At 44.4% G+C, this 15,495-nt stretch overlaps 1 protein-coding gene across 8 annotated transcripts in view; it reads left to right on the top strand.

Moving 5' to 3' along the window:
* DNAH9 (dynein axonemal heavy chain 9) overlaps positions 1-15,495 on the top strand; it is a gene marked incomplete at its 5' end in the record, with an annotated part of 196,372 nt that overhangs the window by 148,924 nt on the left and 31,953 nt on the right. For all 8 annotated transcript variants that reach the window (XM_082775013.1, XM_082775014.1, XM_082775018.1 and 5 more), the window contains 2 exons: positions 4,774-4,922; positions 8,547-8,674. In XM_082775013.1, the coding sequence (XP_082631139.1) occupies positions 4,774-4,922; positions 8,547-8,674 (277 nt within the window). The remainder of the gene's footprint in view (positions 1-4,773; positions 4,923-8,546; positions 8,675-15,495) is intronic.

Raw genomic sequence — 15,495 nt, 5'->3', positions numbered from 1 at the left:
GCAAGCAAACCTCATATCCCCAAAGCAAATGCGAAACTATTAGTGGTAATAATGACAGTCAAAATGCCTTTGATTTCCTGATTTCTCCTTAAAAGTATCATACCCCGCAATCCTCTCTTCAGCCAGCAGTCTTGCTAAAGCAGATATTGTTCCCTTAGAGAGGAAATCTGATGCTCCTAAGAAATTCAACTCTCTAAAAAACACATGTGTATTCATCTGCCCTTTTCACGTCAGTCTGTAACTTCTCGTAGTCTGATGTAGGAAAGCAAAGAGGTCTTTGGATTGAATTTAATAGTCAGCATCCATGATAGGTACCACACAGAATGCTAATAGTCATCTGACATCCCTCTTTCCTAATTGTCTTCAAAATTGTATTGAGTCTGTGACTCTTCAAAGAGTGGGAAACCCTTCAAGCAATGTGCTGGAGAGCTGCATACTCTCACCCTGAGGATTTCAGCCTCAACATTCCTGGTTTAGCCAGTAGCACTTCAACAGCATGGGTCTTAACAAATTCATTGAGTTTTTGACTCAATGAATTTGAGTCAAAAACTCACTGAGAGTTTCTTCTGCAGTATAGTTGGATGCCACTAGTTGTTTTTCAGTTCGCAACTTGCAGATCTTTTCCTTCTATGTATTAGTGAGGATATCTGTAAATCTGTTTGCATTAAATTCCTTATTGATGATCAATGAACTTCACTACAAGTATAGTTGTAACCTTCCTATCTCTCTGAGATAGGTGCTTGACAAGAGCTTAAATGTTGTTAAGGAGTGAAGGAAGAATTCAGTATCCTAATCATAGGTGAATAGGGTCATTTTAGATACCCTAGAATATTCCTACTTCATCGCCAACTGCTGTTCAGAAAGGTTTAAGACCTTTTGTGTCTCATGTCATATGTACCAGCATCATGCAGATGGTCTAGAAAGCATTTGGTATCTCAAGTAAGATGGTTACCATCCTCCCTACACCTTGCATTTACCTGCCTTGAAAGTTAGATTTTTCAGTCACTCTGCATAGCAGGTCCATGGGGATATTAGCATAGGGTGTTTTATTCTCTAGGCTTAAGGAACCATCAGGAGAAACCACTCTTATCCTGACTGACTCTGCAGGTGAGGTCAGTGCTCTACTGTCCATCACCAAGAACTTTAACTTTCTCAAGAAGGAATTCCAAGTGCAAAGACCTATTTCACACTTCAGTCTTACTGAAGAACATCAGCAAGGGGCTTGTTGCAACAGCTTGTGCTACTATGCTTCCACATGCACAATGAGGCTAGATCAGTCCAGCAGCTGGCAGGGTATAATTTCACAGAATCACAGAATGGTTGAGGTTGGAAGGGACCTCCAGAGGCCACCTAGTCCAACCCCCCTGCTCAAGCAGGATCACCTAGAGCATATTGAGCAGGATGGCATCCAGATGGGTTTTGAGTATCTCCAAAGAAGGAGACTCCACAACCTCTCTGGGCAGCCTGTTCCAGTGCTCTGTCACCCAAACTGTAGAGAAGTTCTCCCTCATATGGTGATGAAACCTCCTGTAGTTCAGTTTATACCTGTTACCCCTTGTCCTATCACTGGCCACCACTGAGAAGAGTTTGGCCCCAGCCTCTTTATGTTGTCCCCTCAGGTATTTGTAGGAATATATGAGATCCCCTCTCAATCCCATCTTCTCTAGGCTAAACAGGCCTGGCTCACCTATAGGACAGTTGCTCCAATCCCTTAATCATCTTTGTGGCTCTTCACTGTACTCTCTCTAGATGTTCTACGTGCCTCTTGTACTGGGGAGCCCAGAAATGCACACAGTACTCCAGGTGTGGCCTCACCATGGCTAAATAGAGGGGAGGATCACCTCTCTCAACCTGCTTTCCACACTCCTCGTAATGCAGGCTAGGAGCCCATTGGCCTTCTTGGCCACCAGGGCACACTGCTGGCTCATGGTTAACTTGCTGTCCACTACTACCCTCAGGTCCCTCTCCTCAGAGCTGCTCTCCAACAGGTCAGCCCCCAGCCTGTACTGGTGCGTGGGGTTGTTCCCCCCCCAGGTGCAGGACCCTGTACTTGTCTGTGTTGAACCTCATGAGGTTCCTCTCTGCCCAAATCTCCAGCCTGTCCAGATCCCTCTGAACAGCTACACAGGCATCTGCTATGTCAGCCACTCCTCCCAGCTTTTTGTGTCATCTGTAAACTTGCGGAGAGTGCACTCTGTCCCTTCATCCAGGTTGTTGATGAATAAATTCAACAACACTGGACCCAGTACTGACCCCTGGGGGGCACCAATAACCACTGGCCTCCAACTAGATTTGGCACTGTGAGCACAACCCTCTGAGCTCTGCCACCCATCCAGTTCTCATTACATCCCAATGTCCGCTCATGGATCCCACACTTCTGGAGCTTGCCCAGGAGGATGTTATGGGAGACAGTGTTGAAAGCCTTGCTGAAGTCAAGGTATACAATATCCACTGTTCTCCCCTCATCCATCCAGCAAATCATCTCATTGCAGAAGGCTATCAGGTTGGTTAAATACTAACTTCCCCTTGATGAATCTGTGTTGACTGCTCCTGATCTTTTCCTCCACATACTTAGAGGTGGCCTCAAGGATGAGCTGCTCCATCACCTTTCCAGGGATAGAGGTAAGGCTGACTGGCCTGTAGTAGCCTGGGCCTTTCTTCTTGAAGACTGGATTAATGTTGGCTTTCTTCCACTCCTCAGGCACCTCTTTTATTCTCCAGGACATTTTAAAGATGATAGAGAGAGGCTCACCAGTTCCCTCAGCACCCTCAGGTGCATCGCATTGGGGCCCATAGATCTGTGGGTGTCTAGCTTGCCTAAATAACCTCTAACCCAATCCTCTTCAACCAGGCGAAAGTCTTCCTCTCTCCAGGCTTTCTCTCATTTCCAGACTTGGTAGTACATGGGGGCTAGCCTTAGCAGTGAAGACTGAAGCAAAGAAGGCATTCAGTGACTGCCTTCTCTGTATCCGCCATCATAGAGGCACCCGCCTCATTTAGCAGTGCACCCATATTTTTCTTAGTCTTCCTTTTGCTGCTGATGTATTTGAAGAAGCCCTTCTTGTTATCCTTGATGTGTCTTGCTAAATTTAATTGTAACTGGGCCTTGGCTTTCACTGCATCCCTGCATTCTCTGACAATGTTCCTATATTCCATCCAAGGAATCTGTCTCTTCTTTCACATCATGTACACTTTTTTCTTCTGTTTAAGTTTTCCCAAGAGCTCCTTGCCCATCCATGCAAGTCTCCTGCACCCCTGGCTTGACTTCTTTCTTGTAGGGATGCACTGATCCTGAGCGTGGAGGAAGTGGTGCTTGAATGTCAGTCAACTCTCCTGGACCCCTTTCCCTCTAGGGCCCTGGCCCAGGAGATTCTTCCAGTTAGGTCCCTCAAGAGGTCAAAGTTAGCTCTCTTCAAGTCCTGCCCTGAGGGATGGACCTTTGAAACAATGCTGTATGACTACGGACTCTAGCAACTGGCACCTTCTGCCACAGTTATGTACTTAAACAGACTCCTCAGCTAAAGGATCTGTCAGCCATGACTTCATATAATGCAGAGAAGCTGCAAGCCACTCACATGTCTAAACAGGACGCTTTTTCTTTTTTTCTGGTACCATTTCACAAGTCCTACTGCTTATACTGTGGACCACCCCTATGAATGCATTAGCTGTGGACATCAAGGCTTTCATGGAGCCAAGGTCTGATGTAGAACAAGAATGTTGTGACTTTGTATCTCATGAACTTCATTAGATTTTTGTGGACTGAAGCTCTCCAGCAGCTCTTTAGCAAATCTGTCCCCAAACCAGATAAATCTACTTTTAAGAGGTACCAAACAAATTGGAATTTCTTTCTTTTGCAATCCCTTTGGCATTTGTATTCCAACTGCCTTTCACTAGTCCTTGAAGGAGTCTCTCAGGTCTCTTAGAAAGAATTTGGCTGCCTTATTCTGGTATCATCCCCCAGTTGAAAACTGGTCGATGTTTTTGTTCCCCTAGTACTGAGGTTTTCAAAAGGCTTTAGTCATGCACCTTTGCTATAAAAGCAACTGCTCCTTCCTGGGGTTTGAATATAATGCCTCTTCCTTTGAATCAATGTTCACTGTGTCATCTTTTTGTAAAGCAGTGATTTTTGGTAAGCTCACCCCATGGAAATTCACCCTGAACGTTCTCGATATGCTGCCTACTGTTTAGGCAGCTCCTGATGCTCAGTTGTATTTTTCCTTGCAGTTCTCATGCAGAGGCTAAGCTGCATGTGCTGGATATTCTTAGAGCTCTTCCCTTTTATCCTTCCAGAACAAAGTAATTTTCTAAATCACACAGACTTTTTGTGGCTTTTGGTGATACATCTGAAGTAATGCTGTTGCCTCTCAAATGCTGTATGGATTACAAAGTATGCAGCAGTTTTCTATACATTAACTTAACTATTTCTTCTCCCCTGTGATATCTGTGTCAGAACCAAGCCAGTACTGAACTGTATTGAACTTCTTCACACAGTGCTGGGTGGGTAGGTCCCACTGTTTGTCCATATCATTTTGTTATTTGTCAGATACTTGTGTGCCATGTGTCATTTTACATCTGTTAAATGTACCAAATGTTGATAGTGAGAGGTCCCAGAGCCCACTCTGCAGACCCTCTCTAAAATGATTTTATACCCATTTTTTTTCATGAAATTTGATTTGTTTGAATCAGCAAAATTAAAATGAATTAATTATTTGCAGGGGAATCTTTCTTTCCTGAACAATAGTAGACTAGAAAAATTCTTTTTCTTTCCGGCAGAGATTTTGTAGAAGAAAAGCTTGGCAGTAAATATGTGGTAGGGAGACCCCTGGATTTTGCAACATCCTTTGAGGAATCAGGACCTGCAACCCCAATGTTTTTTATCCTGTCTCCAGGAGTTGACCCACTGAAGGATGTGGAGAAACAAGGTAAATAAATCATGTCTGTAAGCATACCACAGAATTGTGTTTTATCTTCTGCATAATTATCTTGGCATGACATTTCATTTTTATTTATTTTTTATTTTTTTTTCTCATCTGTTTGTGGATAATGGAGTAATCTGGTAAATAACAGATAATTGTGAGACTATGTGATTGTTTCTCTTTTTTTTTTTTTTTTTTTTTTTTTTAAAGACTTTTGGATTTTTATCTAAAGTTTGATTTAAACTTGTCTCTTTCCTGCAGTTCTGAGGTTTCCAGTGTGGTTCACACAGCAACAATCTCTGAGTTGGTCTTGTACACAACCTATAACTTACATCAGAGATATCTAATATGCTGTCAGATAGCTAAAAATAAGCAACAGCTCCCTGTAACATTCTGCTGGTTAGTGGCAGAGTTTCTGTTTTTTAATCCCATCCTTCCTGACTTGTTTTTGGTGTGGATGTTATGATGTAGTGCTGTCAGCTGGCTTCATAGCCAAAGTGGCATCACTGAGTTGCCTTGTTTGAGAAGCCAGTGATTGTTGTGGAACATCAAGTGCTGTAGTCAGTGCCTGTGCTCTGAAGCTACCAACACACAGACTTTTTCTTCAGGTCTCAGCTCCACTGTGGATGCATTATGATTTTCAGCCTGAACATGGCAATTACAGTACATCAGGAAATGGGGTCAGCTTCTTGCTGGACCACTGCCAAATTTAGGTCACTGCAGTCACTTCTTTTGAGACTGTTGCAGCAGAGGAGCTCCATCCTTCTGGAGCAGAGGGCCAGATACCCTTGCGTATTGCTTTAGGGCTGCTCCAGGTTGCCACTGTGTTCATCAGATGTCTTTTCTCCCTTTCTCCTTTTCCAGTCATGTAATACCCACATCTCTAAGACCATTGCTCGTGGTCAAGCCCCAGTGCTAACGTACATCTAAACTGTATGAATTACTTATCAGACAATCAGCAGAGCTGTTGGCCAGTTTTCAGCAGGCAGGTCTCTAGAGTAAACCTCAGCAGGGCTGGCAGCCCCAGCAGAGTCACCAGTAACACAGAACTAAACCATCATTCAGATGAGAGGTGGCTGACGACTTCCTTCCTGAGCTGTGGGTTCATCTTCCTCTCTGTGATGCATGTTCTGGGTCCTCCCTAATAATGTCCAAGTCAATCCCAGGCTAGATCGTGGTATTTGGTCATGGGCAGCTCCTGGGCTTTGCACTGTATTTTGATCTCTTTCTGCCCTGATATCAGGTCTCATTACTGTAAATTGAAGGGGACTCCATGAGGAAGGTGTTGTCTTGTGCCTGGCTTCCCATTGGAGCCACATTGGTGATCTTGTCTCTCCTGTGATATTTTCTTGTGCGGGAGATCGAGCACTAAAAGCCAGCCATGAGTGGTTTAATCGGAATTGTAAAGATATGTGTAGTTGAGCACCTGGGGTTAGTCAGCTAGAAAAGTTACAGCAAGTGTAAGTGAAAAAAAAAAAAAAACAAATTGAAACTATTGCTTCAGTGCAGCTACACTAGCCTTCAAGTCTGCCTCGCTGGGGTTTGGTCCAGATTTATTATTCAGTATTTTCTCTGTCCTTCATTAAGTTTTATTAAAGTGCATGTCTGACTTGATAAGTCTTTTGAATGGAAGATGACTTCTTCCAGATGCTGCCCTCTCATGGGGCCTTTCCTTTGCAATATGGGGAGGACCCTGAAGCAAACACTGTTGGTCTCGGAAAGCTTCCTGTGACCCTGCTGAGGACAGTCTACCTGCACTGTGCTCTCTCTTCTCCCCTCCAGCAAGGAGGAAGTCTGGCATCGTCTTTTGTGAGGCAGCCAGTGAAGGCTCACTGTGTGTCCCTCTGAAGTCTGTTCCTATCCATGATGGGGAAATAAAAACTGTGTTTTATTTACATTATTAACCACCTGGTTTAGAGCAGTACCTACCTTCTGTAAATTTTCCCCATCCCTTCTTGAGAGGATGAGTCCTGAGGGCAGAGTTACTCTGTGAGGAGTGGATCAGCAGCTCTCAATGTTGGTAGCAACCAGAGATGGTGAGAAAGAAAATTGGAAGTTCTCAAATATGGGTAATGCTGTGTCCTATGGGTTTTTCTGTAGTAAGGCTAAGCAGAAAACCTGAGCAAATGGAAGGGTTTGGATATTTATGTATATCCCCATCTGTTTCCAATCTTGTACCACGAGCTGCATCCTCAGTCTTGTTAGACGAATCTTTTCCTTGTTTTACTATAAAACTTATCTGCTTTCAGCAGGAATTAAGGGTGCGTATGCTGTCTGCCTGTAGAAATATGTGTAGGCAACACCAAGAGAACAGCACATGGGGGCTCCCTGGCTGTGCTGAATGCATCCTGCCGCACTGCACGGTGCCAGCATGGATGTTTGTGGGGTTGCTTCCCTGCGGGAGCACAACGCAGTGCTCATCCTCCAAAGGAGGAGCCCAGAGGAGCATCAGGGACAAAATAAAAAGACACTAAATAGTTGCAATCTTTCCTACAGAGCAGTATATTAAAAGATATGGTCTTTGGGGTTCCCACTGTGCACTGTGTGGGCCCTGGTGAATGAGGTGGTCTCCAATGGTCCTGCAGGTCCTGGAGCACCCTTTCTGATGGGATCTGCTGCAGCCTGCCAGCCATGGGCCTTCCTACAAACATAGCAGTACAACTGGTGGCATCTCTACACAGCCAAAATCCAAGATGAAAACAGAGGGGTGGCTGATTCTTAAATTTGAGAAACCAGGAAGCCTTGGTCTAGGTCACAAGACTTTCACACAGATTTTGTTTCTGCTGCCTGCTCAAGACCAAAAGGGTTCTTAACCTCACTGCTGGTTTGAGCATACATTCACATGGCACATTTCCCCACTGAATGATATCTTGTTAAAAGACTATTTAATCAGTAGGAAATTACTTCTTCCTGGAGAAGAGGAGGCTGAGGGGAGACCTCATCACAGTCTACAACTTCCTCGTAAGGGGGTGTCGAGAGGCAGGAGACCTTTTCTCCATTAACACCAGTGACAGGACCCGTGGGAATGGGGTTAAGCTGAGGCAGGGGAAATTTAGGCTTGACATCAGGAGGGGGTTCTTCACAGAGAGAGGGTGGTTGCACACTGGAACAGGCTCCCCAGGGAAGTGGTCACTGCACCGAGCCTGTCTGAATTTAAGAAGAGATTGGACTGTGCACTTAGGCACATGGCCTGAACTTTTGGGTAGACCTGTGCGGTGTCAAGAGTTGGACTTGATGATCCTTAAGGGTCCCTTCCAACTCAGGATATTCTATGATTCTATGATTCTATTTTAATTTCTACCACTGTAAAATACGTTTTTATACAAGGTTTCAGGGGAATAGTGTTCTTTAAACAAGAGGCACTTTGTAATAATGTACCTTTGTATTGATGCTGCTCAGTAATTAAAAGTAGTTTGGAAGAAGCCACTGCTGTTTTCAGTGCTTTGGCAAGGAGTGTGTGAGAGACAAGATAACTCTTGTAAGAAGCGTGATAGCTCTTCTGTGAGGGTTTTAGATAAGGCTGAACTCAGCCAGGCTGCTGCTGCCTGAGCTTGGCTGTGCTGCATGCCATTCCAGTTAAAAAGTGCTGAACATTGTTTGTTTGTTTGTTTGTTTGTTTGTTTTTTTCAGGGAAAAAACTTGGTTATACGTTTAACAACAGGAATTTCCACAATGTCTCCCTTGGACAAGGTCAAGAGGTAGTTGCTGAACAAGCTCTAGATCTGGCTGCAAAGGAGGGTCACTGGGTCATCCTTCAGGTACGGTGTCTTTGGAAACAGCTTTGCCATCTTCCCATGTTTCCTGGTGCTGATCAAATTAACAAGGGCAGGCTATCATTCCTGTCTGGTGGGAGATGGGACAAGACATTATCTGCATGTTCAAAACTGCCAGTTTCCACCTGTTTCTTGCTGTTATCTGTTTTTATCAGACTTTGTCATCTTGGTTCTCTTGCTCTTGAGCCCTCTATGGAGTATGTAGTTGAAGGGAGTCCTCTGAGAGAAGGCTGTGCTACCCTTGACTGTGGTTTTATTTGCTCCACAAATACATTAAGAACGTTTCCTGAGAGCTGTTAGATGGTTCTCTTTTGACCACTCAAAACCTGCTATGTATTTAAATGAGCAAAAAGAATATGTGCTCTGCCGCAGGAAAGGCAGAGGCTATCTGCAGTGGAGGTGTTGTCGTTATGCATCCCAAAACAGGTAGATGCTTAAAGCCGTCTTCAGAACTCAGCAAAATGTTGCCAAGTCTTAGGGTGCGAGGGGAGTTCTGTCTTCACCACGTGCTCTCCAAAGTCACTTATTCCGTGAGTGCTTTGATTTGCTAATATGCAGTCAGTGATGCTAGCTTTCTTTGCAGGTCTTGGGAATCCCCTTGATTTCCTTGATATGGATTTTATAAACATTTATTATCACTGAATTGTTTGTATAAGGTTTAGGTTAAGACAATGCTTGGAGTCCTGGTATGAGCCTATGGGCCTGATTTTGGTTTTTGAATTAAATGCCACTGATATTTTGATCTTTCTTCATGCTCTTGCTGCAAGCTTCCTCCAAGGTAGACAATTCTGAGCTTTTCCAGGGCTTTTAACATAGACAGCTGCAATGCTAGCCTCCGCACTTGAGATGGTGGTAAAACTAAGCAGCTTTATAAAATGTCTTCCATTCAGTACTGCAACGTGAACTTTTTTTTTTTTTTTTTTTTTTTTGTTCCCCTCTAATGGGGATTATTTGCTATATAGGATCTCTTTTAACTTAGTGTCCATGTCTGTTGATTCAGTACTAGCAGATGAGTAGTATGGGCCTCAGTGTTTTTGTTTCACCCATTCATATCTCTGGTAGGCAAAGCAATCAGTAAAAGGTCTCAGTGGACCCTGAATGTGAAATCAGAAGAGCTGCAGAAATGAGATTTGTATGAAAGAAGGATTTTGATGGTCGAGCTAACTGGCTTTCCAGAAACACCTGCCAAGTGTGACTATCTCCAGTGGCACAGAGCAGACAGGCTCCCCTGGGAGCTGACAGAGGAGTTTAATGCAGCTGGCTGCTAGCAGGTTTTGAAGCAAATACTGCATAACGCAAATTCAGGAGGCATGGCAGTGGCAGTGAGGACAGGCTGCTGGATGCCAGCACCGGGTCTCACTGGGGTCAGTCAGTCACCTGGGATTTTCTCTGCTGTGGTCACAAAACTGAAAAAAATTCATACACATAGACATCCTAGTATAATATTGTGATTGGTTTAGCAGAAAGTAATGTAGACAAGGCTGATTAAAAACAGAGATCAGAGCTCTTTCTTCATGTTTTCATAGTCACCAACCTTCTGAGCAATCCAGGCAGGGCCCCACGGGGAGATGGGTGTCGTGTGTTGGTTCACTCTCAGGACAGACTTGGGAACATCAAGCGAGTGTTTGAGGCAGGCAGTGCCATTTCTCTCCAGTTTCTGCCTTTGGTGTTGTTGGCTAGGCCTGTGGAGTGACAACAGGGCAATGGATCTTACCTGTCACACAGAAGGGCCAAGCTGCTCCACTCCAGATTGTGCCGCTGTATTTCACTTCATGTCCCCATTTCTTTCCAAGGCTTTGATCTTTATGTAAAATGAGGAAAAGGGAAGGGAGAGCAACCTGAGGTGCTAAGTAGGTATCCCCTAAATTGGGCGGGTTGGTCTCAACTCTTTTGTGGTCAGCAGAAATCCATCTGAAATCAGATGGCCCTCTGGGCAAACTTTTTTGCAAGGTTGAACAAATGTTTTTTTTGAGGCTGAAATGCTGACCACTCCAGATATTGATAAATCAGTATCCAAACTCATCACAGCAGGAATGAATGAGAATCCCACGAAGGGGGATCCTGTCATTTCAGTCATAGGTGGATCATGGCAAATATTTGCCATATGGCAGTTTATTTGACAAGGTCTTTCCTTTGAGGCTTTTGATGACAGATACCTTACAGCTTCAGGAGTGTTTGTAGATCAGTTACACAGGACCTGGAACGACACAGACAACTCGATATACAAAAAATGCCCCAGAATTTATAAGTCATCACAATAATAATAAGAGAGTGGGACAGAGCAGATCTCAAGAGGCAGTCAGGGTAATTTTACCCACGTTAATCAAACTCATTGTTTGGAGGCTGTATGCCACCCACAGGACAGCTACATCCAGGCTTCCCATTTGCTGTTGAGCAGACAACAAATTGTTCAGCTGTTAGGTTCACTTCTGCACTTTATTGTCCACTGATCAACTCTTCAGGTAACATGGAGTAAAGCTCCCCTGATAACCACTGAACTTGCTGTCTCATGTAAACCCATACATACGCTTTCCAAGACAAACGCTTGATATGCTCACCTAAATGGCTTTTATGCATGTAGTTCATTACCGGTCTTTGATTGGAACCAGAAATAATGATAGTCAAGTACTATGAGTAATACAGAGTCGGGGAATTATGTTTGTGGGAATCAGTTATTAAGCGACATTGAAACAGATGGGAAGGTCTTACTGTTTTGCAGTAGCAGGATCACTGTTCTTACGTCAGGAAGGGCTGCTGATGTGGGACTGATTCTTTATGAATTGTAATGACTGGCCAGTGTTACCCGCCGAAAGGAAACCAGCATCATAGGAGGCAAATTAGGAGGTTACCCTCTGCAGCAAGTTTCACTACAGAACTGATCTCTGGGGCTGTCAAGCAGCTACACCATACCTGGTTAACGTGTTGCTTGATCATTACAAGATAGAGGCAGCAGAAAAAGTTGATTCTGAAGCAGCAAGAACAGTTTCTAAGTCTGCATTCAGACTGTGTGGCAAGAGTTGTGGCTGTATGGGTGGGAGAGCTGAGGTGCAGAAAGGAACCTGAGGAGGGTGCACATCTGTTGACTCACCCCACTCCTGAAGGTGTTTAATTCCCATCACTGGAAATCACTTTCACTAAATATCTCCAGTACAGGCTGAGTGACCATCTCAAAACGTCTTATAAAAAAAAAAAAAAGGTACAGAAACCAAAGCTAGCCCTTGGCCTCTAAGTTTCAGTTTTGACAAATTGATATCATCTTCTAAGAAAAATCTACCAGAAGCATGCTGGCCAGCTTTAGTGTGCTCTTTTTGGGCCATAGCTCTCTGCTAGTGCCCAGCAGGCAGTAGCCAGCAAAGGTTTGGTCTCTTGTTAGGTAGCTAAGGTCTGTTAACAGCAGTTGAAACGGTCTTCATCTCCATGGGTAAGAAAATGAGACAAAACAAACAAACAAACAAACAACAAAGCAAAACAAAAAGCTTTTAAAGCAGATTTTGTCAAGCATGAAATCCCACTGCTTTGGCATGCTGAAAATGCATGAAGAACATCAGGAAAAAAACAGGTAAGTGTGAATAAATGCGCATATTAGTATCTTGCCCCTCCACCACCACCTTAATGTTTCTCTTGGGTTGGAAGAAAATGTAAATAGTGTTTGTATTCTTATTAATAAGGTTGTGAGAAATGCAGGATCTGTCATGTTACAAGCTGTGGGATACACTTGCAGGTCATTTACTGAGAAAACAGGTTTTCTTTTTAAGAGTTTCCAAATGCTATATATTTCTTTTGCCCCAAGGAAAAAGAAACTCTCTTTTTTCTTACTTTTTAAGGTGTGAGATGGAGTTACATGCAGACTTTTGGGTGATGGAAACCAGCTCATTTCACAAAGGCTTGTGATATGTCACTTGGAAGGGGATAGCCAGCTTGGGCAGAGAAAAGCACTTCCCCTCCTGCAGGTTCACACAGGACTTCTCTGAGAGGTGGATGTGCTTACATGGAGCATCTCTAGCAGATTGTGCAGAGACCTGGGGGTCCTGGGTGTCACACAGGAAGCATATTCAAGCAGGAGGAGATCTGGCAGTTGGACTGAGCATTTGTTTACAGCCTGTTCTCTTGCCTGAGTTTCTCTGAAATATGTGAGGGGTGCCTGGCAACTGCAGCACTGTGACCACTGTGAGCAGTGCGGGTCCCAACTAAACTGTGCTGCCATGTGCAGTGTCTCCTTGCTGCAGCACTGGGGCTCGTCTGGGCAGAGGGTTGTCACCTCTTGGGCATCCTTCATATGCACCAATCCCTTGGTTCCTTCATGTTTCCTACCTTCCCAGCTATGTCCGTAGGGCTGGATTGGTGGGAAAACAGACCTCATTAGGGCATTGTCCTAGGAAAGGATGGTGCAGGAGCCCCAGGCCTGTAGCACTTGGTGTTACATGCAGTTTTACACATACACCAGGTACCACCTTCCTCTCCAAAGCCTTCCATGCATTGGAAGAGGGGTAGCGTTCAGTTTTAAAGGGGAGATAGAGCTAATTGTCAATTTGTTCCTTATGGCAAGTTCTGTGAACTTGGAGGTAGGCAGCAGCCAGGTACCACTGCTAGGAGATAGACCAAGGTCCAGCAGGGCTCTGCCCTCTGCAGCTGACATCTTTCCAGCTCATGTAAAACCCCATGCACAGTTGAACAATCTCCTATCTCCTGTGGTGCAGCTCTGTGGAAGATGAGCCCTGCCACCAGCAGGCCCAGCATCCAGATCCGTGCCATTCCTCTAACAGCATCTTCCCAAGTCACTTGTGACTCTCTGGTCCCTGCTTGGAATATTTTGGCTGAGGGAGTCTCGGGGACAGTTCTCTTCCAGGGTTAGAAGACTTTGTGTCCTTGAGGGCTTGATGTTCAAAACACCCACACAAACATACTTTTCTTGAAAACAAGATTTATTAAAAGTAGGAGGAAAATCAGATCAAAGAGAATAATGTGTTCAACTCAGAGGGCTGGATAATCTGTATCCCAGAATATTTAAACAGCGGTGGAAGAAACTATGAATCCATTGCAAGCTTTTGTAATGAATCTGTCAAATCAGAGGCTGCCATCTGACTAGAAAATAACGGATTATTTAGCATATATTTCTAAAACAGACAAATTACTGGAGCAGACTGGTCTTAACTCAGTAATATGCAAAGTTTCAGAACAAACTTTGAAGGGCAAAATAAGTAAGAAATGTAAGTAACAGTAACAGTTGTATTAGGAATTTGCTGAAGATAGATCAGGCCTATCAGATAGTTTGCACTGCAAAGGTCACTGACTTTTAAGAGGAAATAAACTTGCTGGCCCTCCTTGAGCCAGGAAGGTTGGACCAGATTACCTCCAGAGGTCTCTTCCAGTTTTGTTCTGTGATTCTCTGAAGTGCAGCAGCTCTAATTAATGAGAGCTGTAGTAAAGCTGCAGGTGCCACCCAGGAGTGTATCAGCAAAGCTGTAGAAGTTAAATGTTGCCAGCAGAACTCCCAAAGAATAGTCAAGGGACTAGTCTCACTTAAGACATCGCCTTGGCTCAAAAAAAAAAAAAAAAGTGTTAATGGATTTGCACTGGTATATTATTAAGAGAAGTATTGTCAATACAGATGAAGATTGAAATGTGATGCAGGACAGCTGGGGAAGACTATAGGCCTGGAGTAGTCCAAACAGGATGAAATTTAGCAGAACAGAGCAAAGTTGTGTGCTCAGGACTATAGCAAAGGGGAAAAGAGCTGCTTCAGGTAGGAGAAATCCCTGACGTGAAAAAAAGCAGGTAGGAACTGGAAGTGGAAAATTATCCTGCTGTCTGAGCAGTGAAGGCCCCTACAGTCTCCCCACAGGTGTGGTAGCAAAGCCTTAACTGTTCTCAAGAGGGTGTTTAGTAAGTTTACTGGTGGGGTCTTGGCATGGATGTTGTATGTCTGATTTCCTGTTTTCCCTGCTGTCCTGATGTGTGTGATGTGACACATCGTAGTGTCACTGCTCATCCTAGTGACTGATGAAGGTAGGCGATACCAGGGAGGGAAATCATGTCAGGTCATGAATTTATTATGCCTCCACTAAGTGGGTGTGGTGTAGTGATCACTCGGACACCAGGGTTCTTTCAGGATCAGTAACCTGCTACTTCTTTATTGATGACATAACATTAGCTCTCTCTTACTGAGACCTAACTTCATCTTTCATATTGATGGGCATATCTTCATTCTTCCTTGTTGCATTCCCATCTGGAGGACAGGCTCCCTTCCTATACTATTTGCCCCACAGCAGTACTTTTCCAACTTTGCCCCCGCAAACACCCAGCAACTTCCATGCCTTAATGGCCAGAGAACAGCAACCCCAGATGGCAAGGTGTCTCCTGAATCATCCTTCTTTGTTCCCTCTAAACTCTTTACATTCCTGATGGCCTCATGGTTAAGAGTCTGATGTTATCACCAACCATGGGGCTTGTCGACCCCCATGGCCACGCTCTCCCACAGGTGGGGGAATAATAAGCCTGTTTCTATATGATGAGCTTGTTGCAAGCAGAGTTCTTGTCAATAGCTGTGGGCACCTGAGGAGTGATTATTCTAACCTGCCTTACACGCCACTCCTAGGTAGGAAATATCTTCTGTTCTTCTCTCTAGGGTGGAAGAGAACACTTTAGGAAGCTGAGATGCTCCTCACAGGGGGTTTCAGCCACCCTAATAACTGCTGGAGGGGCCACACAGCAGGGCACAGGAGGATTATGGAGGGCTTTGGTGAAAATGTCCTCACAGAGGTGACTGAGGAGCTGATGAATCACAGAATCACAGAATTTTCTAGGTT

Source organism: Aythya marila, assembly GCF_965140915.1.
Source record: "Aythya marila genome assembly, chromosome: 18".
Taxonomy (NCBI): domain Eukaryota; kingdom Metazoa; phylum Chordata; class Aves; order Anseriformes; family Anatidae; genus Aythya; species Aythya marila.
This window is presented reverse-complemented; position numbering and strand designations above follow the sequence as displayed.